Source organism: Drosophila erecta, unplaced genomic scaffold, assembly GCF_003286155.1.
Source record: "Drosophila erecta strain 14021-0224.00,06,07 unplaced genomic scaffold, DereRS2 tig00000000-arrow-pilon, whole genome shotgun sequence".
NCBI classification, from domain to species: domain Eukaryota; kingdom Metazoa; phylum Arthropoda; class Insecta; order Diptera; family Drosophilidae; genus Drosophila; species Drosophila erecta.
The window spans coordinates 1,222,458-1,250,050 of record NW_020825194.1 but is presented as its reverse complement, the minus strand read 5'-3'; the positions used below and the strand labels follow the sequence as shown (position 1 = coordinate 1,250,050).

Genomic DNA, 27,593 nt, shown 5'->3' with positions numbered 1-27,593 from the left:
CCGTGGCGGAAGGCGTGGCCTTGTGCTCCACGAGAGTCCTTTTTTTCGACTGGCTCACAAAGTGGCATCCTAGCATGTGTCCTGTAGTGCGGAGGAGCGGGCGTGAAATCATCATTTATCAGCAGGCAGCCAGGAGCGCAAGATGCACGGTGAACAATGTCTGAGCATAGTACATGATGAACATAAGTTAATATTTTTCGAGGAGTTTTAGATATTTGAAAATGTTTAGGAAAACTAAAGTCACACATCAGTTCCAGATTTACACATAGTTCGATTCGTAAATTTATCGTACTTTCCGCCAACCTGTTTTCTCGCTGTGTATTGGCAGAAACATACCGAAACTCTGTCAAATTGGTGTGCTGCTTCCAGCGAATGAGAAACTGATTCTGGTACTGGCGCCGTCAGATCCGCCTCACTTTGTCATTGTCATACCCTTTTTGGGAGCTATGCTTCCTGGAATCTCGGTTGCTTAGGACCGCTTGTCTTGTTTATGCCTCACAAAAAGTGGACTGAGAAGTGGGGAATGTGCAGATATTTGCATACAGCCTAGCACATTTCCAGATTTCGAGGGCTTCCGCCGCAGATGTTCGTTAGTTTGATGGTGTTTGGCTGTTGGTACGAGAGCCATGTTGGCGTCGCTTTTGCTCCTGCAGTTGCTTTCCCCTAGCATTTCTCGCTTTTCACTTCCGTTTCCGTTTGCCCAACTTGTCATTCGCAATGAGCTGTATGCACTCGGTGGCGACTGGATTGCAGCTGCTTTTCTATGTTTTTTGGGCCGCCGCCCGTTGAATTGCACTTTGAGTTGACATTCAGCTGCAAAAACGGGCAGCAGCTGCTGCAATTCGCATTTGTTGAATTTGAATTAAGTTCTGACTTTAATTCGCATTTTTGAACCCGAGAAAGTGAAACCTGTCGCTCAATTTATTAGTGCAACTTAAAAGGTAATTACTTAAGTGCTTTAACGAGCTGACATGCTACAAGAAATGTCGATTAACACCCTTGAAAAGAATGTTTCAAAATATATCGTTTTAACACTTTAACAAGATGTTCAAGTATAAAGCTAAATAATACCACCCAAACATAATAAAACTTCAGAGCAAGTGAATTACATTGATACGGTTGCCTTTTATTTGATGCCTTAATTTCCGCAAGTTTGTTGTTGGGAAAACAGTTTTCAAATGCAGTTTTGTAAGCTTCACTCGAAAAGTGATGTTAGTTTTATTTGTTTGTATTCTCAATTACTTGGTTTTTGTTTTTAATTATAATATTTGATGTTTGTTTTTTTTAATGAACTTTAGTTCGGTTGCGTATAATTAGCTGCGCTTAGTTTGTCATGCTCGCTTGCCCTTGTTTGTTTTTCATTTTCATTTTCATTATCCGATTGCCGTTTTCAATTTTCCATTTCACTTTAGTTTCGTGGGTGTGAGGGAGTATATGCGTGTGGGTTATGTAAATAGTTTGATAGTTTATCTCATCAAGTTACGAATAGCTCAGTTTCCATTGTTTTTGGTTGGTTGTTTGTTGCGAATATCATAATGCACTTCTCGCAGTGCTACATACACATACAATAAAAACATGCACACTTAGTTGACTAGATCTATATGTATAGGTATGTCTGTATTACGTCTGATGCAGCTTCGATCTAAACATAAAAGTAATGCTTAATGTTTGGTATCACAGAGAGGCGTGACTTTTCATACAAAATACAACAAAAGACTAATGCAGAAAGTTACAAAATACAATTTAGTTCTTCTCACTTGAGCTGCAGCCTGAGCCGCACAGTGTATACATATATATATAGGCTACCTTTTCTATATGTTTATATAATATATATCTTTATAGACAGAGCCGCAGGTGGCTGGGTATTTACAGTGGATAGCTTCTTGCTCAAACGTAAATATATCTAGGTTAATCAGTAGGCTTAATTTGGCTGCAATCTGCAGTTTGTAAATTTAATTTTTGGCTCAGTTTGAGTATCGCAAATAAACTAACTACGCTGGCAAAATTTGGGATGGGGATTGTGGGATCTTTCTCGTTTTGGGAGGTATCAATAGATTCGATAACGATTGTGTCTCATATCCGGTGCTGATTGTTTTCGAAACATAAAAGGAACCGTAGAAACCTGTCACAGTTACAACCGTGTGTGTGTGTTTGTGTGTGTGTGATTGGGTTGGTGAGTGTGATTGTGTGTGTGGCACGTACCACGTCGATTGCTTAGTTCTACATTTAAAATTACAACAACAAGTTACATTTAGAGGAGTCGTCTACAATTCGCACTTTGCTGCAAGTTTCAGGGGGTGCACATATACAGAGATACGCACTACTAGCACTACTACATACAAATATCCATGTGTGTGTACTGGGGTGGCAATATGCGGGGAAAGGTAATATTTGCTCTGTTTTCCGTACGTTTTCTGGTGAGTCAACGGGTCTATAATCAATGTAACCCTTTTCAAGACATCTTTAAATGAAATGCAAAATTAATTTATAGACACTCAACGGACCTAATCGAACTCACAGATACAAATAATATTAAATGATTATTTCTGCTAAATAAACTATACCGACACGGTACCTTAAACATCTCAGAGCCTACTTTTCCCACTAAAGACTTTAAATTTTCTAGTCGCTTAAGAAGTACACCCCAGTGTGTATACCTAAGTGTGTGAGTGTGTCGAGCAGAGGAGTCGCCTTCTTCCGGAAACCTGGGGAAGACCCTTCGAGCAGCTCAGATTCTCCGGGATGCAGGTCCTCGTGGATGGGCCTAGAGAAAGCTCTCCCTCGCCCCGTGCCTCTCATCGCCCAGCATCACTCGCTGCGAGGGAGGCTCGCCGTACTGATCCTGGTAGTAGTTCTCCCGCATCATGGTGTTCAGACTGGAGCAGCGGAAGTAGAGGATCTCCTGGAAGGGTTTGCGGAAATCCCTGTTCAAGGTGGCATAGATAATAGGGTTCAGCAGGGAGTTGGCATAGCCCAGCCAGAGGAATAGGGACGAGAGCGATGCCGGCACGTGCATTGTCTCGAAAGGACGAATCAGGGCCAGGATGAAGAAGGGCAGCCAGCAGACGGTAAAGGCCGACATGATGATGCCCAGAGTGGTGGAGGCCTTCTTCTCCTTGGCCAGCTGAAACCGCAGCTTCTTGTGATGCGGAGAGCCCAGGAGTCCAGTCGAACCACTCACGCCACCCCCACTGCCATGTCCTGCGAGTGCTCCTCCTCCGCTGCTCAGCCCACCACAGGTGGAGTAGGTGAGCGAAGTGTTGCCCACGCTGCTGTGCCTCTGGCCATTTCCCGAGCTGGCCAACTCGGTGTGGCCCAAGGACGGAGCCTGCGGTGCCGACGGCGATCCCGTGCCATTGAGAGCCTGCTGCAAATGCGTCTGTGCGCGTTTCTCTTCCAGGACAATCCGCCTCGCCGCCCTGAAGATCTGGTAGTACACAAACAGCATCACCGACAGTGGTATGTAAAATGAGCCCAGCGTGGCGTAGATCTGATATGCGAAGTTCTGGCACACCGTGCAGATGGGCTGGCCCTCCTCGTCCTCGTGCTCGTTGCCCAGGATCAGCAGAGGAGGCAATGAGATGCAGGCGGCCGCCAGCCAGACGATGCCCACGCACAGCATCATTCGCCGAGGAGTCCTCTTCACCCCGTACTCCAGGGGTTTCGTGATGGCCAGGTATCGATCCACGGATATGGCACACAGATTCAGGATCGAGGCCGTGCAGCACAGCACATCGAAGGACACCCAGATGTCGCAGAGCAGCGGACCAAAGTTCCACTTCTCCAGCACTTCGTAAAGCAAGGCCATGGGCATCACCAGAAGTGCCACACAGAGATCCGAGAGGGCCAGGGACACCAAAAGGTAGTTGCACGGTCTCCTCAGCTTGCGCACCATGCAAACGGCTATGCAGACCAGAACGTTGCCCACCACCGTGCCCAGGATCACGATTAGCAGCACGATGCTCACGAAGATGGACGTCAGCGGGGGCAGTACAAACTCTCCGGCTGCGAATTCCTCCAGGAGCAATGGAGTGTCCGATAGGGGCACCAAAGTCGTATTGCTGTCGCCCACGTTGCTGCTGGTGATGCCTTGATACGAGACTATGGCAATGGGGCTGCTGTTCATCGAGGGCAGGCTATAGGATCCCGAGCCCGAGCCCGAGCCCGAGCCCGATCCCGATCCCGACGACGAGGCCGAGGCTATGGCCCCCAGGAAGGCGCTACTGCTGTTGAAGTCCTGCAAGGAGGACGACTCCGTCTCGCCTTCCACGAGCGGAGCGGGAACGGTGGCCTTGCCCGCCGCATAGGCTATCCAGCTGCTCAGAAAGAGCACGAACAGAGTCAGCGTGGCGGTGGAGATCAGTTTCTGGTGGTTTCCCTGGGCTCTGTGGTTTCTGTGCTGGCGGTGGCTCTGATGGCGCCGCCAGTCCTGTCCAGATAAAGCCATCCGCAGTCTTTCAATGGTGGCAGCGGGCTAACGCGGCGTATGAGCAACCCAGTGCTGACCTGCTGCCCAGCATAATCGCCTCCTCGAGCCTCAGCATCATTGCGTATACGCCACCGTGCCGCGTTTTACTTCGACACTCTTGTCATTAATCATAATTTCAATAAAAATAGAGCCCTCTTATAAGTTTCGCCTCGAGTCGCGTTGCTTGATTACTAATTTATGTGGGGCGTTTGCCTAATAAAAACGCTGCCTCAGGCTACCAGCTGATGTGGTCATTGACGTTTATGCCTTGTACTCCGGGTATCTCATTCAATAAATCTCTGTGGCTTGCCGCAGTCGGTTTGGCAGACTGTGTGATTGTCGCCGGGGCTGCAAAATAGAAGGGGAGGAAATTCATTACTCAGCTGGATTTATAAAGTGCAAATGGCAGTGTCTTAAAGACTAAAATTTAAATTCGCATAAAATTCAGGGGCCTAGGGGCGTCATTCGTCCCACACTTTTACATTTTCTTCATCGCTTTTCCAAGCACACAAAGACCTCAACACACGCACATGTCGCCCTAATGATGGTCACAGTTGTTACATTTTCCAGAGAAAATTTTTAAACAATGAAACAATGGGCGAAAAAGGAAAATAATAGAGAAGAAACCGCGAACCACGTTTTCATGGCCCGGCGGCCATCAGCAGATGGTTTGTGTACCCGCCAAGAGTTTTCCCCATTTCCCTGCCGCGCGGTGAATCATCAGAGCCTGTCGTTCGTCCTTTTGTATTAATTTTCATACTTCTTTTGATTATTGAATTGTTGGCTCCCGCCTGACCGCCTGACCCGCCTACACATCCAACCAGCCCACCAGCACTTGACGCTCTCCGCAATGCGAAACAAATAAACAAAGGGCAGCTAAAAGGCGGTGGCGCCTCCGCCATTGTTGCGGCCATTTTCGTGGGGCGCTTCCGTTTGGCATTTTTATTTATTTCGCCCTTTTCCCCGGCCTTCTGCCTTTGCGGTCAGTAGTCCTAGAGGGAAAGGACGACGAAATACAATTTATACTGCTCCCTAATTGAATTCCATGGCTAGGCATGCGAAGGTGTCGTCGAACCTCTCGCATTTGAGAAGCCGCTTTAAATCGCCATTTGCGAGTCCCGTTCTCATATGTCTCCCTGTGCGATTTATTGAATTGAAGGCGGCCAAGTGGCAATTGAGCCGCGAAAATCTGGCGAAATGGAATGGGTGGCAAGGACGTCTAGACGGCCAGACACTGCCACACCTGTGCGCCAGGTGCTACACTCAGGCATTGTGTGAAACTGGAGACAAGTTTCAGAGCGCCAAATTGAAGCTGGAACACAGCATCATTATGAAACTACATATTCTCTGAGGAAAAAAATTGCTGCCTGCACTGGCCAAGAATTACAAGTAGGTGGGTTGTACAACAGCTCATTTACTACATTTTAAGCTAGTACTTTCGTTAATATGGACTTTTTTGTTAAGCTGACTGTGTTTATTTTGATTGTAAAGCCTATAAGTAACAAGTAAGCGAAGTAACTTTTTTACGTTTCCCTTAAAAACTTTACAAATATTTTTCAAGCCCGCATGCTCTATTCATCCTGCGCATTGTTAAAGAGTTCCATATGACCACTGGAAATAGTTGACAATTTATAGCCCCACAACATTTGGAGTGTCACTAAATTCTAAACAAGTTGAACAACAAAGAGGCATGTACACGAATACCAGCAAACTAATCGGCCGGGTATAATGATAAATAGCACTGCAAAAACATTGCACTGTTTGGGTTTGAAATTTTTGGAAAATTCATCTCTAGCGGGAAATTGTGCGACAATTGAAATTTCGAATTGCGCACGAGTTCATTTCGTGATTTCATGCTGCCAGCTACTGCGAATGCACTCGAATTTATTTGCTTTTGGCGGGTGGCTGCGCTCGAGTGACTTTCGGTGTTAATTATGCTAATCAAGGGGACAAGATGGCCCAATTATTTGGTCAGCAAATAGCGAGTCGTAAGCCGCTTTAAGCCCCGTCGTCCGGAGCTGCGACTCCTGTCCGGATGAATTCTCCTGGCAACAGGACATAAATAATGTAATTTAATTATGAATCGTTCGGGGGAGCATGGTGGGCGATTTGGCAGCTAAGGCTTAGAGAGGCCTCCTCCGTTTGGCAGTGGCCTTATTTGTATTATTGCCCAAGCTGACAGGGGCGTAAATATTCATAGGTTTTAATATTTATGTCCTTCGTCCTGCACGGGCAACTTTCTCTCAGCCAGCTTTTTCCTTCCTCCCCACCATATCTGGCATTCTCCTGCGGACTCAGAACTTTTCAAATATTTGGCAGTTTCTCTGGCTTTTGCGGCAGCGTCTTGAGGTTTGCCGCAGCCGCTCGACTTTGCTGACAGGACCTCTTCAGCAGCTGAATGCCACTCGAAATCTGGGAATCGGGGGAGACCCAGCAGCTAAACAAGTGTAATTTTAGTTGGCCAACTGCTACACTTTGTTGGAAGGCAGCAAATAGTTTACTACGAAGAATTCCATTTGGATTTATGCCGCCACCCCTTCTGTCTTATTAGGTCCTGTGCGGATTTACTGGCTCGCCATTCAGTTAACACAAAATATATTTTATGGCCGCGCTGACGCTTTCAGCTCCTTAAGTTTTCATCGGCCCCCGAATAAGCTCATCCAGGGAAAAAGATAAAAGCTGGATGCGCATAAAGTGCTTTTTAAAATCAGCGAGCGTAAACTTAATTTTTGCAGATATCGCCGCAATTGTTTCAAGCAGTCCGCCCGAGTATCGCCCACAGCAGCCACTCAAAAACTAAAGAACTGCGAAACTCGAAAGGGAATGCGATGCAGTTGATGGTTGCAGTTTATGGTCTGCTGCCCCGCCCACCAGTCCACCAGCCTCCCTTTTATGGGGTTTGGTTTGGCTTGGCGCCGCCACTCTGGCGCATTAAGATTTTCTTTCGCTTTTTACCACACACACACACACAGACTGCATTTTTAAAGCCAAGCAGATTTGTGGCTGAGCAGCGAAAGTCACGAGGCAAGTGACTCACTGGTAAAGTGAGACAGCAAAAAAAGTGTAATAAATTGGCAAAAAAACAAGGCGAAAGTGCAGGCGGCAAGCCTCAGAAGATTAAATGTGTGCGGCCCACTAGTCGTATGCGCAATGTTCGGCCAATCATTTCAGTGAATATTATTGTGTAAACATGATTCCTCGAGAGGCTCTCTTCGGCATTAGACAAAAACCATCTGAAGTTGTACTACAAATCGCTTCAGCTTCCTTGTCATTTTAAGAAGGTGGCTGAAAGTATTCAATTTGATTTTGTAAAAGGATTCCATCCAAAGGATGCCATCGTATAAGACATACCATTTTACGTCTTTTTAGATGTGAGCAAGTCATTATAGAAAATTCAGTCAGCCCGCATTGCCAAAAAGACAGAAAACTGCAAAAAGGGAGCCTCAGGAGATTAAAATCTCGGCGTATGCGCCCTGTTCGCCCACTCATTTCATATGCTTCGCCAGCGCTTTTCAATTACAAAGTCATAAAATTTGATTTCTCAAGCTCCACATTCAATTTTTGCCCGAACTCTGCTTATTTACGGCCCACTCGCATGCGTTATCCTTGCAGCATTTTTGCCATTTGCCAAGTGCCCGATGTAATTTCAACCTGACACATCACACGAGGGACACGTCTCGTCTCGAGAGCTCACAAAATTGCTGTAAATGGATGCGAGTTAAAAAGCCAGCAATTTTAAATTGCCGCTGTCGACATTGGCGCCCCTTTTTGGGGGACTTTGGCTGGCTGGGTAAAAGGGGGGCCCGAAATGGGCTTCCGAGGGGTGAATTCTTCCGCACTTGATGTTTATGTGTCAAGCTGCTGGTTACATTGCCTTACACTTTTTCCGCTCGGCGTTTGGCGTGGTTATAAATAATGAATGCGTTGATTTCGAATCATATATTTATGCCAGGGAGCTTACACCGAGCAACAAAATATGGAAAGCAATCAGAGGGCGAACTTTAAAGCTTTATTGATTATTTTGATTACTAATATTTGATAAAGTACGTATCATATATTCCAGTTCAAAATAATCATTAGAATTGGCATTTATAATTTTTTTAGAATTGACAGCTTGATAACACTGCCAATTGAATAACCGATTTCCGTTTGCTATAGGATCTAATGGTTAGAGCAGTCTCGATATCCCTTTAAATGGAATTTAAATGGAATGTGCCGCCTTTTTCAAATGTCGAGGTAGGGGGGGAAAAGCATAAAAATAAGTAGAAATATAAGTGAATCATTGTTTACCATGTATTTTGTTTGAGAGTGTTTGACACAAGTTCGTGTAAAATTCCTGGCATATGTAGGCATTTCGGGTGGTGTGTGTGCTTGCCTGTTTATTTGTGTGCATAATAAAATTTGTTCACAAAACATGTGTAGCAACGAGAGGCAGAACAAAAACATTTGCTTATCTTTAGGAATTCCCATCCTTCTTGTTCCGACATTTTCACTGGTGTTTCATTTTTGATAATGTTTTTGCATTTAAAGTTTACGTGGGCGTATGAGTGATATGATTTGCATACGAGGAAGCGCTAGTCTGCATGTGCGACGTTATAAAGCATTGAGTTTTACATAAATTGCGGGTACAGCGACGAGCCCGTCTCGTTTTGACTTCTTTTCCGTTTCCTGTTGGAAAACAACACGAAATACGTTTTGCCTTCTCCATGCCCACATTTCCGCACAGCATTTGCATATTGCGTGGCTGCGTCTTATAGTCCTTTGTTATTTTCATTTGATTATTTATGGCGCCATATGAAGAAACATCGCCCCGAAAGAAGAAACATCGATGATTCCCGCCAAAGGAATTCATGCTTCCTACATAAATGCCCGTTTTGTCAAGTCAAACATTTGTTGTTGCCCTTTTATAGCTCATTCTGTTGTTGTCGGTTGTTTTTTCGCACAATTTATTGGTTTTAAAATTATTTCTCTGGCGCGCTGTGACATCATCATAAAAAATACCATTTCGCATTTATTTACGGAAATATTTCGGTTGATGTGTCGCCTTTGTCCTTGTGCATTGTCCACTCTCCATTGTCCTGCCGCCCCTTTCATCACATTGTGGGCGGCAATCACAACTGCTAATTGTTGGCAAATTTCCAACTTGTTGGCCTCCTGTTCGAGCCACGTACTTGTCAGGGGCTTCAATCAATGTAATGGCTCACCACCAGCCCAATTGCAATCGATTTGATTTTTCACCCTGCTCACAGAAGAACCCATTTAATCCCAGTTTCAGTAACAAAAGCAAGGGGAATCTGATACCGATGCTTTAATCTAATGCAATCTAATCCGGCTGGGGAAACTGCAGCAGCTGCATCGCAACAAAGTGCATCGCTGGTCCACAATTTTCCACTCAATATACTTGTGCTGACTTTTATGAGGCTGCCGGACGAACGTGGCATGCCTTTGCTCATGATCCTGGGAGTGAGTCATAAAATCTTTTTATATGGCTGCCGGATAACTTTGTCTCTTAGCTGCCACTAATTGAATTGTTTTCCAAGGGTCCTGGAGAATGCATTCAGGGCGGTATAATGCCAAAATTAAATTCCTCGGAAGCTTAAGTAGATGCACTAAACATACAAATAAAAAAAAGATAGAATTATATAGTCGATTTTTCCGACTATCAGAAACCCGTTACTGAAACGCGTGGCCGTGACAGTTTTGTGCGGTAGAGTACGAAAAAATTTAGAAAAAATAAATTTATAAAATAAATAAATTTCCAAATTTGAATGCAGTCTTTTACAGAATTTCTCCAGAAACATTTAGAGGTATGCCACTTCAAAATCCGATGAAGATAAGTTGAGTTATGGACTTCAGAACTTCAGCCTTGGGTCATTTTTGTATTTCTACAACATCATCACATCAGAAAAATTACAAAAAATTAAAAAAAAAATTAAATTCTAAATTTGAATGCAGATTTTTAGAGAATTGATCCAGAAACATTTAGAGGTATGCCACTTCAAAATACGATGAAGATAAGTTGAGTTATGGACTTCAGAACTTCAACCTTGGGGCATTTTTGAATTTCTACAATATCATAACATCAGAAAAATTACAAAAAAATGTACAAAAAATAAATTTCCAAATTTGAATGCAGTTTATTAGAGAATTTCTCCAGAAACATTTAGAGGTATGCCACTTCAAAATCCGATGAAGATAAGTTGAGTTATGGACTTCAGAACTTCAATCTTGGGGCATTTTTGAATTTCTACAATATCATAACATCAGAAAAATTACAAAAAAATGTACAAAAAATAAATTTCCAAATTTGAATGCAGTCTTTTACAGAATTTCTCCAGAAACATTTAGAGGTATGCCACTTCAAAATCCGATGAAGATAAGTTGAGTTATGGACTTCAGAACTTCAACCTTGGGGCATTTTTGAATTTCTACATCATAACATCAGAAAAATTACGAAAAAGTGTACAAAAAATAAATTTCCAAATTTGAATGCAGTTTTTTAGAGAATTGCTACAGAAACATTTAGCGGTATGCCTCTTCAAAATCCGATGAAGATAAGTTGAGTTATGGACTTCAGAACTTCAGCCTTGGGGCATTTTTGAATTTCTACAATATCATAACATCAGAAAAATTACAAAAAAATGTACAAAAAATAAATTTCCAAATTTGAATGCAGTTTATTAGAGAATTTCTCCAGAAACATTTAGAGGTATGCCACTTCAAAATCCGATGAAGATAAGTTGTGTTATGGACTTCAGAACTTCAACCTTGGGGCATTTTTGAATTTCTACAATATCATAACATCAGAAAAATTACAAAAAAATGTACAAAAAATAACTTTCCAAATTTGAATGCAGTTTATTAGAGAATTTCTCCAGAAACATTTAGAGGTATGCCACTTCAAAATCCGATGAAGATAAGTTGAGTTATGGACTTCAGAACTTCAGCCTTGGGTCAATTTTGAATTTCTACAACATCATAACATCAGAAAAATTACAAAAAATTTAAAAAAAAATAAAATTCTAAATTTGAATGCAGATTTTTAGAGAATTGCTCCAGAAACATTTAGAGGTATGCCACTTCAAAATCCGATGAAGATAAGTTGAGTTATGGACTTCAGAACTTCAGCCTTGGGGCATTTTTGAATTTCTACAATATCATAACATCAGAAAAATTACAAAAAAATGTACAAAAAATAAATTTCCAAATTTGAATGCAGTTTATTAGAGAATTTCTCCAGAAACATTTAGAGGTATGCCACTTCAAAATCCGATGAAGATAAGTTGAGTTATGGACTTCAGAACTTCAGCCTTGGGTCAATTTTGAATTTCTACAACATCATAACATCAGAAAAATTACAAAAAATTTAAAAAAAAATAAAATTCTAAATTTGAATGCAGTTTTTTAGAGAATTGCTCCAGAAACATTTAGAGGTATGCCACTTCAAAATCCGATGAAGATAAGTTGAGTTATGGACTTCAGAACTTCAGCCTTGGGGCATTTTTGAATTTCTACAATATCATAACATCAGAAAAATTACAAAAAAATGTACAAAAAATAAATTTCCAAATTTGAATGCAGATTTTTAGAGAATTGCTCCAGAAACATTTAGAGGTATGCCACTTCAAAATCCGATGAAGATAAGTTGAGTTATGGACTTCAGAACTTCAGCCTTGGGGCATTTTTGAATTTCTACAATATCATAACATCAGAAAAATTACAAAAAAATTTACAAAAAATAAATTTCCAAATTTGAATGCAGTTTATTAGAGAATTTCTCCAGAAACATTTAGAGGTATGTCACTTCAAAATCCGATGAAGATAAGTTGAGTTATGGACTTCAGAACTTCAGCCTTGGGTCAATTTTGAATTTCTACAACATCATAACATCAGAAAAATTACAAAAAATTTAAAAAAAAAATAAAATTCTAAATTTGAATGCAGTTTTTTAGAGAATTGCTCCAGAAACATTTAGAGGTATGCCACTTCAAAATCCGATGAAGATAAGTTGAGTTATGGACTTCAGAACTTCAGCCTTGGGTCATTTTTGAATTTCTACAATATCATAACATCAGAAAAATTACAAAAAAATGTACAAAAAATAAATTTCCAAATTTGAATGCAGTTTATTAGAGAATTTCTCCAGAAACATTTAGAGGTATGCCACTTCAAAATCCGATGAAGATAAGTTGAGTTATGGACTTCAGAACTTCAGCCTTGGGTCAATTTTGAATTTCTACAACATCATAACATCAGAAAAATTACAAAAAATTTAAAAAAAAATAAAATTCTAAATTTGAATGCAGTTTTTTAGAGAATTGCTCCAGAAACATTTAGAGGTATGCCACTTCAAAATCCGATGAAGATAAGTTGAGTTATGGACTTCAGAACTTCAGCCTTGGGGCATTTTTGAATTTCTACAATATCATAACATCAGAAAAATTACAAAAAAATGTACAAAAAATAAATTTCCAAATTTGAATGCAGATTTTTAGAGAATTGCTCCAGAAACATTTAGAGGTATGCCACTTCAAAATCCGATGAAGATAAGTTGAGTTATGGACTTCAGAACTTCAGCCTTGGGGCATTTTTGAATTTCTACAATATCATAACATCAGAAAAATTACAAAAAAATGTACAAAAAATAAATTTCCAAATTTGAATGCAGTTTATTAGAGAATTTCTCCAGAAACATTTAGAGGTATGCCACTTCAAAATCCGATGAAGATAAGTTGAGTTATGGACTTCAGAACTTCAGCCTTGGGTCAATTTTGAATTTCTACAACATCATAACATCAGAAAAATTACAAAAAATTTAAAAAAAAATAAAATTCTAAATTTGAATGCAGTTTTTTAGAGAATTGCTCCAGAAACATTTAGAGGTATGCCACTTCAAAATCCGATGAAGATAAGTTGAGTTATGGACTTCAGAACTTCAGCCTTGGGTCAATTTTGAATTTCTACAACATCATAACATCAGAAAAATTACAAAAAATTTAAAAAAAAATAAAATTCTAAATTTGAATGCAGTTTTTTAGAGAATTGCTCCAGAAACATTTAGAGGTATGCCACTTCAAAATCCGATGAAGATAAGTTGAGTTATGGACTTCAGAACTTCAGCCTTGGGGCATTTTTGAATTTCTACAATATCATAACATCAGAAAAATTCCAAAAAAATGTACAAAAAATAAATTTCCAAATTTGAATGCAGTTTATTAGAGAATTTCTCCAGAAACATTTAGAGGTATGCCACTTCAAAATCCGATGAAGATAAGTTGAGTTATGGACTTCAGAACTTCAGCCTTGGGTCATTTTTGAATTTCTACAACATCATCACATCAGAAAAATTACAAAAAATTAAAAAAAAAAATTAAATTCTAAATTTGAATGCAGATTTTTAGAGAATTGCTCCAGAAACATTTAGAGGTATGCCACTTCAAAATCCGATGAAGATAAGTTGAGTTATGGACTTCAGAACTTCAGCCTTGGGGCATTTTTGAATTTCTACAATATCATAACATCAGAAAAATTAAAAAAAAATGTACAAAAAATAAATTTCCAAATTTGAATGCAGTTTATTAGAGAATTTATCCAGAAACATTTAGAGGTATGCCACTTCAAAATCCGATGAAGATAAGTTGAGTTATGGACTTCAGAACTTCAGCCTTGGGTCAATTTTGAATTTCTACAACATCATAACATCAGAAAAATTACAAAAAATTTAAAAAAAAATAAAATTCTAAATTTGAATGCAGATTTTTAGAGAATTGCTCCAGAAACATTTAGAGGTATGCCACTTCAAAATCCGATGAAGATAAGTTGAGTTATGGACTTCAGAACTTCAGCCTTGGGGCATTTTTGAATTTCTACAATATCATAACATCAGAAAAATTACAAAAAAATGTACAAAAAATAAATTTCCAAATTTGAATGCAGTTTATTAGAGAATTTCTCCAGAAACATTTAGAGGTATGCCACTTCAAAATCCGATGAAGATAAGTTGAGTTATGGACTTCAGAACTTCAGCCTTGGGTCAATTTTGAATTTCTACAACATCATAACATCAGAAAAATTACAAAAAATTTAAAAAAAAATAAAATTCTAAATTTGAATGCAGTTTTTTAGAGAATTGCTCCAGAAACATTTAGAGGTATGCCACTTCAAAATCCGATGAAGATAAGTTGAGTTATGGACTTCAGAACTTCAGCCTTGGGGCATTTTTGAATTTCTACAATATCATAACATCAGAAAAATTACAAAAAAATGTACAAAAAATAAATTTCCAAATTTGAATGCAGATTTTTAGAGAATTGCTCCAGAAACATTTAGAGGTATGCCACTTCAAAATCCGATGAAGATAAGTTGAGTTATGGACTTCAGAACTTCAGCCTTGGGGCATTTTTGAATTTCTACAATATCATAACATCAGAAAAATTACAAAAAAATGTACAAAAAATAAATTTCCAAATTTGAATGCAGTTTATTAGAGAATTTCTCCAGAAACATTTAGAGGTATGCCACTTCAAAATCCGATGAAGATAAGTTGAGTTATGGACTTCAGAACTTCAGCCTTGGGTCAATTTTGAATTTCTACAACATCATAACATCAGAAAAATTACAAAAAATTTAAAAAAAAATAAAATTCTAAATTTGAATGCAGTTTTTTAGAGAATTGCTCCAGAAACATTTAGAGGTATGCCACTTCAAAATCCGATGAAGATAAGTTGAGTTATGGACTTCAGAACTTCAGCCTTGGGGCATTTTTGAATTTCTACAATATCATAACATCAGAAAAATTACAAAAAAATTTACAAAAAATAAATTTCCAAATTTGAATGCAGTTTATTAGAGAATTTCTCCAGAAACATTTAGAGGTATGCCACTTCAAAATCCGATGAAGATAAGTTGAGTTATGGACTTCAGAACTTCAGCCTTGGGTCAATTTTGAATTTCTACAACATCATAACATCAGAAAAATTACAAAAAATTTAAAAAAAAATAAAATTCTAAATTTGAATGCAGATTTTTAGAGAATTGCTCCAGAAACATTTAGAGGTATGCCACTTCAAAATCCGATGAAGATAAGTTGAGTTATGGACTTCAGAACTTCAGCCTTGGGGCATTTTTGAATTTCTACAATATCATAACATCAGAAAAATTACAAAAAAATTTACAAAAAATAAAATTCTAAATTTGAATGCAGTTTTTTTAGAGAATTGCTCCAGAAACATTTAGAGGTATGCCACTTCAAAATCCGATGAAGATAAGTTGAGTTATGGACTTCAGAACTTCAGCCTTGGGGCATTTTTGAATTTCTACAATATCATAACATCAGAAAAATTACAAAAAAATGTACAAAAAATAAATTTCCAAATTTGAATGCAGTTTATTAGAGAATTTCTCCAGAAACATTTAGAGGTATGCCACTTCAAAATCCGATGAAGATAAGTTGAGTTATGGACTTCAGAACTTCAGCCTTGGGTCATTTTTGAATTTCTACAACATCATAACATCAGAAAAATTACAAAAAAATGTACAAAAAATAAATTTCCAAATTTGAATGCAGTTTATTAGAGAATTTCTCCAGAAACATTTAGAGGTATGCCACTTCAAAATCCGATGAAGATAAGTTGAGTTATGGACTTCAGAACTTCAGCCTTGGGTCATTTTTGAATTTCTACAACATCATAACATCAGAAAAATTACAAAAAATTTAAAAAAAAAATAAAATTCTAAATTTGAATGCAGTTTTTTAGAGAATTGCTCCAGAAACATTTAGAGGTATGCCACTTCAAAATCCGATGAAGATAAGTTGAGTTATGGACTTCAGAACTTCAGCCTTGGGGCATTTTTGAATTTCTACAATATCATAACATCAGAAAAATTACAAAAAAATGTACAAAAAATAAATTTCCAAATTTAAATGCAGTTTATTAGAGAATTTCTCCAGAAACATTTAGAGGTATGCCACTTCAAAATCCGATGAAGATAAGTTGAGTTATGGACTTCAGAACTTCAGCCTTGGGTCATTTTTGAATTTCTACAACATCATCACATCAGAAAAATTACAAAAAATTTAAAAAAAAATAAAATTCTAAATTTGAATGCAGATTTTTAGAGAATTGCTCCAGAAACATTTAGAGGTATGCCACTTCAAAATCCGATGAAGATAAGTTGAGTTATGGACTTCAGAACTTCAGCCTTGGGGCATTTTTGAATTTCTACAATATCATAACATCAGAAAAATTACAAAAAAATGTACAAAAAATAAATTTCCAAATTTGAATGCAGTTTATTAGAGAATTTCTCCAGAAACATTTAGAGGTATGCCACTTCAAAATCCGATGAAGATAAGTTGAGTTATGGACTTCAGAACTTCAGCCTTGGGTCAATTTTGAATTTCTACAACATCATAACATCAGAAAAATTACAAAAAATTTAAAAAAAAATAAAATTCTAAATTTGAATGCAGTTTTTTAGAGAATTGCTCCAGAAACATTTAGAGGTATGCCACTTCAAAATCCGATGAAGATAAGTTGAGTTATGGACTTCAGAACTTCAGCCTTGGGGCATTTTTGAATTTCTACAATATCATAACATCAGAAAAATTACAAAAAAATTTACAAAAAATAAATTTCCAAATTTGAATGCAGTTTATTAGAGAATTTCTCCAGAAACATTTAGAGGTATGCCACTTCAAAATCCGATGAAGATAAGTTGAGTTATGGACTTCAGAACTTCAGCCTTGGGTCAATTTTGAATTTCTACAACATCATAACATCAGAAAAATTACAAAAAATTAAAAAAAAAATAAAATTCTAAATTTGAATGCAGATTTTTAGAGAATTGCTCCAGAAACATTTAGAGGTATGCCACTTCAAAATCCGATGAAGATAAGTTGAGTTATGGACTTCAGAACTTCAGCCTTGGGGCATTTTTGAATTTCTACAATATCATAACATCAGAAAAATTACAAAAAAATTTACAAAAAATAAAATTCTAAATTTGAATGCAGTTTTTTTAGAGAATTGCTCCAGAAACATTTAGAGGTATGCCACTTCAAAATCCGATGAAGATAAGTTGAGTTATGGACTTCAGAACTTCAGCCTTGGGGCATTTTTGAATTTCTACAATATCATAACATCAGAAAAATTACAAAAAAATGTACAAAAAATAAATTTCCAAATTTGAATGCAGTTTATTAGAGAATTTCTCCAGAAACATTTAGAGGTATGCCACTTCAAAATCCGATGAAGATAAGTTGAGTTATGGACTTCAGAACTTCAGCCTTGGGTCATTTTTGAATTTCTACAACATCATAACATCAGAAAAATTACAAAAAAATGTACAAAAAATAAATTTCCAAATTTGAATGCAGTTTATTAGAGAATTTCTCCAGAAACATTTAGAGGTATGCCACTTCAAAATCCGATGAAGATAAGTTGAGTTATGGACTTCAGAACTTCAGCCTTGGGTCATTTTTGAATTTCTACAACATCATAACATCAGAAAAATTACAAAAAATTTAAAAAAAAAATAAAATTCTAAATTTGAATGCAGTTTTTTAGAGAATTGCTCCAGAAACATTTAGAGGTATGCCACTTCAAAATCCGATGAAGATAAGTTGAGTTATGGACTTCAGAACTTCAGCCTTGGGGCATTTTTGAATTTCTACAATATCATAACATCAGAAAAATTACAAAAAAATGTACAAAAAATAAATTTCCAAATTTAAATGCAGTTTATTAGAGAATTTCTCCAGAAACGTTTAGAGGTATGCCACTTCAAAATCCGATGAAGATAAGTTGAGTTATGGACTTCAGAACTTCAGCCTTGGGTCATTTTTGAATTTCTACAACATCATCACATCAGAAAAATTACAAAAAATTAAAAAAAAAATAAAATTCTAAATTTGAATGCAGATTTTTAGAGAATTGCTCCAGAAACATTTAGAGGTATGCCACTTCAAAATCCGATGAAGATAAGTTGAGTTATGGACTTCAGAACTTCAGCCTTGGGGCATTTTTGAATTTCTACAATATCATAACATCAGAAAAATTACAAAAAAATGTACAAAAAATAACTTTCCAAATTTGAATGCAGTTTATTAGAGAATTTCTCCAGAAACATTTAGAGGTATGCCACTTCAAAATCCGATGAAGATAAGTTGAGTTATGGACTTCAGAACTTCAGTCTTGGGTCAATTTTGAATTTCTACAACATCATAACATCAGAAAAATTACAAAAAATTTAAAAAAAAATAAAATTCTAAATTTGAATGCAGATTTTTAGAGAATTGCTCCAGAAACATTTAGAGGTATGCCACTTCAAAATCCGATGAAGATAAGTTGAGTTATGGACTTCAGAACTTCAGCCTTGGGGCATTTTTGAATTTCTACAATATCATAACATCAGAAAAATTACAAAAAAATGTACAAAAAATAAATTTCCAAATTTGAATGCAGTTTATTAGAGAATTTCTCCAGAAACATTTAGAGGTATGCCACTTCAAAATCCGATGAAGATAAGTTGAGTTATGGACTTCAGAACTTCAGCCTTGGGTCAATTTTGAATTTCTACAACATCATAACATCAGAAAAATTACAAAAAATTTAAAAAAAAATAAAATTCTAAATTTGAATGCAGTTTTTTAGAGAATTGCTCCAGAAACATTTAGAGGTATGCCACTTCAAAATCCGATGAAGATAAGTTGAGTTATGGACTTCAGAACTTCAGCCTTGGGGCATTTTTGAATTTCTACAATATCATAACATCAGAAAAATTACAAAAAAATGTACAAAAAATAAATTTCCAAATTTGAATGCAGATTTTTAGAGAATTGCTCCAGAAACATTTAGAGGTATGCCACTTCAAAATCCGATGAAGATAAGTTGAGTTATGGACTTCAGAACTTCAGCCTTGGGGCATTTTTGAATTTCTACAATATCATAACATCAGAAAAATTACAAAAAAATTTACAAAAAATAAATTTCCAAATTTGAATGCAGTTTATTAGAGAATTTCTCCAGAAACATTTAGAGGTATGTCACTTCAAAATCCGATGAAGATAAGTTGAGTTATGGACTTCAGAACTTCAGCCTTGGGTCAATTTTGAATTTCTACAACATCATAACATCAGAAAAATTACAAAAAATTTAAAAAAAAAATAAAATTCTAAATTTGAATGCAGTTTTTTAGAGAATTGCTCCAGAAACATTTAGAGGTATGCCACTTCAAAATCCGATGAAGATAAGTTGAGTTATGGACTTCAGAACTTCAGCCTTGGGGCATTTTTGAATTTCTACAATATCATAACATCAGAAAAATTACAAAAAAATGTACAAAAAATAAATTTCCAAATTTGAATGCAGTTTATTAGAGAATTTCTCCAGAAACATTTAGAGGTATGCCACTTCAAAATCCGATGAAGATAAGTTGAGTTATGGACTTCAGAACTTCAGCCTTGGGTCAATTTTGAATTTCTACAACATCATAACATCAGAAAAATTACAAAAAATTTTAAAAAAAATAAAATTCTAAATTTGAATGCAGTTTTTTAGAGAATTGCTCCAGAAACATTTAGAGGTATGCCACTTCAAAATCCGATGAAGATAAGTTGAGTTATGGACTTCAGAACTTCAGCCTTGGGGCATTTTTGAATTTCTACAATATCATAACATCAGAAAAATTACAAAAAAATGTACAAAAAATAAATTTCCAAATTTGAATGCAGATTTTTAGAGAATTGCTCCAGAAACATTTAGAGGTATGCCACTTCAAAATCCGATGAAGATAAGTTGAGTTATGGACTTCAGAACTTCAGCCTTGGGGCATTTTTGAATTTCTACAATATCATAACATCAGAAAAATTACAAAAAAATGTACAAAAAATAAATTTCCAAATTTGAATGCAGATTTTTAGAGAATTGCTCCAGAAACATTTAGAGGTATGCCACTTCAAAATCCGATGAAGATAAGTTGAGTTATGGACTTCAGAACTTCAGCCTTGGGGCATTTTTGAATTTCTACAATATCATAACATCAGAAAAATTACAAAAAAATGTACAAAAAATAAATTTCCAAATTTGAATGCAGTTTATTAGAGAATTTCTCCAGAAACATTTAGAGGTATGCCACTTCAAAATCCGATGAAGATAAGTTGAGTTATGGACTTCAGAACTTCAGCCTTGGGTCATTTTTGAATTTCTACAACATCATCACATCAGAAAAATTATAAAAAAATTAAAAAAAAATAAAATTCCAAATTTGAAAGCAGTTTATTAGAGAATTGCTCCAGAAACATTTAGAGGTATGCCACTTCAAAATCCGATGAAGATAAGTTGAGTTATGGACTTCAGAACTTCAGCCTTGGGGCATTTTTGAATTTCTACAATATCATAACATCAGAAAAATTACAAAAAAATGTACAAAAAATAAATTTCCAAATTTGAATGCAGTTTATAAGAGAATTTCTCCAGAAACATTTAGAGGTATGCCACTTCAAAATCCGATGAAGATAAGTTGAGTTATGGACTTCAGAACTTCAGCCTTGGGTCAATTTTGAATTTCTACAATATCATAACATCAGAAAAATTACAAAAAAATGTACAAAAAATAAATTTCCAAATTTGAATGCAGTTTATTAGAGAATTTCTCCAGAAACATTTAGAGGTATGCCACTTCAAAATCCGATGAAGATAAGTTGAGTTATGGACTTCAGAACTTCAGCCTTGGGTCAATTTTGAATTTCTACAACATCATAACATCAGAAAAATTACAAAAAATTTAAAAAAAAATAAAATTCTAAATTTGAATGCAGTTTTTTAGAGAATTGCTCCAGAAACATTTAGAGGTATGCCACTTCAAAATCCGATGAAGATAAGTTGAGTTATGGACTTCAGAACTTCAGCCTTGGGGCATTTTTGAATTTCTACAATATCATAACATCAGAAAAATTACAAAAAAATGTACAAAAAATAAATTTCCAAATTTGAATGCAGTTTATTAGAGAATTTCTCCAGAAACATTTAGAGGTATGCCACTTCAAAATCCGATGAAGATAAGTTGAGTTATGGACTTCAGAACTTCAGCCTTGGGTCAATTTTGAATTTCTACAACATCATAACATCAGAAAAATTACAAAAAATTAAAAAAAAAATAAAATTCTAAATTTGAATGCAGTTTTTTAGAGAATTGCTCCAGAAACATTTATAGGTATGCCACTTCAAAATCCGATGAAGATAAGTTGAGTTATGGACTTCAGCCTTGGGGCATTTTTGAATTTCTACAATATCATAACATCAGAAAAATTACAAAAAAATGTACAAAAAATAAATTTCCAAATTTGAATGCAGATTTTTAGAGAATTGCTCCAGAAACATTTAGAGGTATGCCACTTCAAAATCCGATGAAGATAAGTTGAGTTATGGACTTCAGAACTTCAGCCTTGGGGCATTTTTGAATTTCTACAATATCATAACATCAGAAAAATTACAAAAAAATGTACAAAAAATAAATTTCCAAATTTGAATGCAGTTTATTAGAGAATTTCTCCAGAAACATTTAGAGGTATGCCACTTCAAAATCCGATGAAGATAAGTTGAGTTATGGACTTCAGAACTTCAGCCTTGGGTCAATTTTGAATTTCTACAACATCATAACATCAGAAAAATTACAAAAAATTTAAAAAAAAATAAAATTCTAAATTTGAATGCAGTTTATTAGAGAATTTCTCCAGAAACATTTAGAGGTATGCCACTTCAAAATCCGATGAAGATAAGTTGAGTTATGGACTTCAGAACTTCAGCCTTGGGGCATTTTTGAATTTCTACAATATCATAACATCAGAAAAATTATAAAAAAATTAAAAAAAAATAAAATTCCAAATTTGAAAGCAGTTTATTAGAGAATTGCTCCAGAAACATTTAGAGGTATGCCACTTCAAAATCCGATGAAGATAAGTTGAGTTATGGACTTCAGAACTTCAGCCTTGGGGCATTTTTGAATTTCTACAATATCATAACATCAGAAAAATTACAAAAAAATGTACAAAAAATAAATTTCCAAATTTGAATGCAGTTTATAAGAGAATTTCTCCAGAAACATTTAGAGGTATGCCACTTCAAAATCCGATGAAGATAAGTTGAGTTATGGACTTCAGAACTTCAGCCTTGGGTCAATTTTGAATTTCTACAATATCATAACATCAGAAAAATTACAAAAAAATGTACAAAAAATAAATTTCCAAATTTGAATGCAGTTTATTAGAGAATTTCTCCAGAAACATTTAGAGGTATGCCACTTCAAAATCCGATGAAGATAAGTTGAGTTATGGACTTCAGAACTTCAGCCTTGGGTCAATTTTGAATTTCTACAACATCATAACATCAGAAAAATTACAAAAAATTTAAAAAAAAATAAAATTCTAAATTTGAATGCAGTTTTTTAGAGAATTGCTCCAGAAACATTTAGAGGTATGCCACTTCAAAATCCGATGAAGATAAGTTGAGTTATGGACTTCAGAACTTCAGCCTTGGGGCATTTTTGAATTTCTACAATATCATAACATCAGAAAAATTACAAAAAAATGTACAAAAAATAAATTTCCAAATTTGAATGCAGTTTATTAGAGAATTTCTCCAGAAACATTTAGAGGTATGCCACTTCAAAATCCGATGAAGATAAGTTGAGTTATGGACTTCAGAACTTCAGCCTTGGGTCAATTTTGAATTTCTACAACATCATAACATCAGAAAAATTACAAAAAATTAAAAAAAAAATAAAATTCTAAATTTGAATGCAGTTTTTTAGAGAATTGCTCCAGAAACATTTATAGGTATGCCACTTCAAAATCCGATGAAGATAAGTTGAGTTATGGACTTCAGAACTTCAGCCTTGGGGCATTTTTGAATTTCTACAATATCATAACATCAGAAAAATTACAAAAAAATGTACAAAAAATAAATTTCCAAATTTGAATGCAGATTTTTAGAGAATTGCTCCAGAAACATTTAGAGGTATGCCACTTCAAAATCCGATGAAGATAAGTTGAGTTATGGACTTCAGAACTTCAGCCTTGGGGCATTTTTGAATTTCTACAATATCATAACATCAGAAAAATTACAAAAAAATGTACAAAAAATAAATTTCCAAATTTGAATGCAGTTTATTAGAGAATTTCTCCAGAAACATTTAGAGGTATGCCACTTCAAAATCCGATGAAGATAAGTTGAGTTATGGACTTCAGAACTTCAGCCTTGGGTCAATTTTGAATTTCTACAACATCATAACATCAGAAAAATTACAAAAAATTTTAAAAAAAATAAAATTCTAAATTTGAATGCAGTTTTTTAGAGAATTGCTCCAGAAACATTTAGAGGTATGCCACTTCAAAATCCGATTAATATAAGTTGAGTTATGGAGCTTAGAACTTCAGCCTGGGGACATTTCTCAGTATTCTTGAATTTCTACAACATCAGAACATCAGAAAAATTACAAAAAAATTTAAAAAAAAAAAATTTCTAAATTTGAATGCAGATTTTTAGAGAATTGAGCCAGAAACATTTAGAGGAATGCCACTTCAAAATCCGATGAAGATAAGTTGAGTTATGGACTTCAGAACTTCAGCCTTTGGGCATTTTTTTGTTGTTTTGAATTTCTACAACATCATAAAATCAGAAAAATTACGAAAAAATGTAGCGAAGTCTTCAAATCCGCATTGGCTCCTCAAAAAAGTTGACAATAATAATGAGTGTAGCAAATATTTGTGAAGCTTACTGGTTTTTATCCGAATTCTTGATACTTTAGGATATAAAGCCTTTAATGTCATTAAAAATCGCACAGTAAGACCTGTCATAATCTTCATTATCTCTTTTTTCTGGCTTTTCATGATCGAATTTGAAGATTAAACATATTTTGGCCCTAATTCCCTCGAGACTTTCCCACGCGCTGCTGCTGTCTGAAACGCTCACCTACTTGCTATCTCTTTCACTGCCTTTAAGCCTGTCTCTTTCTGGGCTCAGGGCTCAGTGGACGTCTTCAACGCGTTTCTGCAATGAATGAGATAAGTGATGAGGTGTGTGTAAGTAATTAAAGAGCCCTAACGCATAATGGAAGTTAAGTGTGTGTTTGGAAGTGGTGTCGGTGTTACCAGATTATTGAGAGCGTGTGATGTGGATGTGTGAGTGTCAGGTGCTCCATCAAAGCGCGAGACATGACGTAGGAGTGAGTTCCGGCATTGAATTTCCCACGACAGACCCAATTCTCACCCTTTAACCACGCGAGATTTTGTTTTATGTAAATATAATAAGCGCCTGTCTGCGTGTGCGAGTGTCTGGCAGAGACGGCATCAATCATACGCCATGTTGTGCTGCGTTGAATGGTGGCTAAACAGGCGGAAACGCTAAAACGCGCGCACTCACTCACACAAAACCACGCAAGTTGCAAAATTGAAAATTTATCGTCTAGAACACACGCACACTAAACCGCAACATGAACAGCGGGCGCTAACAAGAAATTGTCAGCAACAAATTCAGCCGGCAACGGCAACTGCACAGTAGTAACACATCGCCGCACTGCAGCAGCAACAGCAGCAGCAGCAACAACAGCAACAGCAACAGTAGCAACAGCAACAGCAGCAACAGCAACGGCAACATCAACCTGCCATTCCATGAACCTTCAACTAAGTTGAGCTGTTGCATGCGCTTCATCAACGTCATGCTTAGTCGCATTCGAGACATTGTAGGCATTGCATTTGCAACAGAGTGCAGCAGAGTGGAGCAGATATCGCAGGCGAGCGGGGGTTAAAGGGAGGGGTGTTGTTTCAGGAGGGTGGCGTAGGGCACACCCGATAAAAATTCCAAACATGCAGCCACTGGGAGCCCCAATCACTCCATTCGCAGTGACTTTGTTTGCTTTGGTCTGCATTTAGATGAACTCGCACATAGGAGAAGATATCAAAAGTTGGCACTTTAAGGAGAAATAATTAGGAAATTATTTAAAGTAAAATTAATTTAGAGACAAAAATTACAAAATAAAACATTTAAGTGTTCGATTATCTTTTCTGTTCTTTTAGTTGCAAGACTAAGACTAAATTACAGCAGAAACTGCATCCCATTTTTCTGAGTGCAACTTTGTGGTGGCATAGTTGAATGACAAATTTATTTGCCCACAACTCCCAGACAAGCACGATTCCCGAATGACATTTATGAGATCTGACTGTTCAGCAAGGGAATTCGCTTACATCCTGTGCGGAGCGTTGTGGCCCCAACATTGTGCAAGCTAAATCAGTTAGATGGCTAATTTATGAATGCAGTTGCATTTGGAATCCAATTAGCTACGGCGGCACCCAAGGTAGCAAAGTAACAAGAAAATACAAATTACAGGCCATAATACGAGAAATTCCAGTGGCCCACAAAAAAGAGTCCCACAATGCATTTGCATGCGCCGTTAAGTGCGAATGGAAAAAACACAGCGGATCTAGGAAAAGCCTAGGAAACCCCGGTTAGCAAGGAAAAGCGAGGAAAAGCGAAGGCAACATGTGTGTGTTTTTCTGACACTGGATAAAGATAATCAACTTTCGTCATCAGGAGAAATGCGGCATGGCGGCAACAGCTCGACAGTTTTTAATTGAGTTTACGCTTCGTGTGCTGCGTTATGAAAGTGTGTGTACTGATGGGGGTACACAAGGAAAAAAAAGGATATTTTGATGCATTTTATACAGTTTTTTCTGTGTTGAAAATGCCCAATTTATGCCCAATTCATGCGATTGAAGCATTATACAGGTTATCATATGTACCTGGTTAAAAGTGGTTAACGAAGTGAACCAGACTCTTTTTTCTCCGTGTTCATGTGGGAAAGCGCACTATTTGCACTCAGCTGGAAATGACTCGCTTTGCGGTTCTTGCACTTACACTTGCCGTTCTTTATGCACTCGTATGCCCTATTTGCCCAGCTTCTGCCAAGATTTTTAATTAAGTTAATGAAGAGCATCGTGTGGTTTTTGGCCACATTTAGGAACACTGCCAAGAAGTCGCATTTCCCGTGCTTATCAAGTCCCCTTTTAATAAGGACATTAGGGGAAATCCGTGGCACTCAACACATTGTATTTACTTACCGCCGGCCACACGGAAAGCCATAAAGGATGCTGGGCTACTCTGCAGGGATAGAAATGATGATAGGGCTGATCTTGAAAGCGGGAAGGGGGATAAAAAATGAAGCTCAGTTCCGAAACTTCCGGCTGCTGGCGAAAGTAAACATTAAATATTTATGATGCTGCACAAAAAATGCAATCAAAAACGTGAGAAAAGTTTCTATTGCATATTTATGTGCGCACTGAGCGGAAAGCGCATCAAGGAGGAAAAAAGCTGCGAAAATATTGCTCAAAATTCTGAGCTGGCTTTGTAATGCTCTTACTTGGAATTGCAACGAGCAGATTACATTCCCAGCTGCCTTTTTCGTATATTTTGGAGAGGTATTACAAGAAATATGTTTTCTTTCTGTGAAGCAGAAGAGTGTCAAAGGATCAAGAAGGACTACATTTCTCAAGCTGAAAATTGAATTATGGTAATACGTGTAGATACCTCAATATTTTCATATATTTCAAAATTGACTGCTATAAAAACCAGTCAGCTAGACCGTCTTTCACCGCACTTGTGATATATTTAATTAAGCGGTGAATAATATAGCTTAGCTATCATTTACCAACTCTTTAATAAAGCTAAGTTCCCCCTTCAAACGCAGGGCACAATAGACTCGAGCTCGCTGTGAAATGTAATGAATATAAAAGTGTTGCCGGCGATGAAGGTCGGGGGTTTTTGGGAGGTGCAGGGCTTCTGAGAGCGCTGCACCAAAATGGTTTTCAATTTAGTTAATTTATGGTGCGCATTGTTGGCTCTGAAGTCGCACTGGCACACAATGGGCATATTTATTGCCGTTTTATTTTCCCATTTCAATGCAATTACCCAAGCCGACTGCCGTACCAACCGAAATGTATGCTTATAAATGGATATTTTTGAAAGTATTGGGGGCCAGCACAGTGCTCCATGAGACTGCGGAAAGTGCTGAGCCGAGTATATACTCGGATACCCTGAAAACATATATCTCACTGTCCATTGTGGGACCAGCT

General features: G+C 36.9%; 1 protein-coding gene across 1 annotated transcript; it reads right to left on the bottom strand.

The window, feature by feature from the left end:
* Positions 1-1,101: 1,101 nt before the first annotated feature.
* On the bottom strand, positions 1,102-24,489 carry LOC6554960 (5-hydroxytryptamine receptor 1). The gene is made up of 2 exons (XM_026984073.1): positions 24,439-24,489; positions 1,102-4,816 (listed from the first exon to the last, which is right to left on the bottom strand). The coding sequence occupies exon 2, from the start codon at positions 4,445-4,447 to the stop codon at positions 2,765-2,767; it is 1,683 nt and encodes a 560-aa protein (XP_026839874.1). The 5' UTR covers positions 4,448-4,816; positions 24,439-24,489; the 3' UTR covers positions 1,102-2,764.
* Between the last annotated feature and the right edge of the window lie 3,104 nt (positions 24,490-27,593).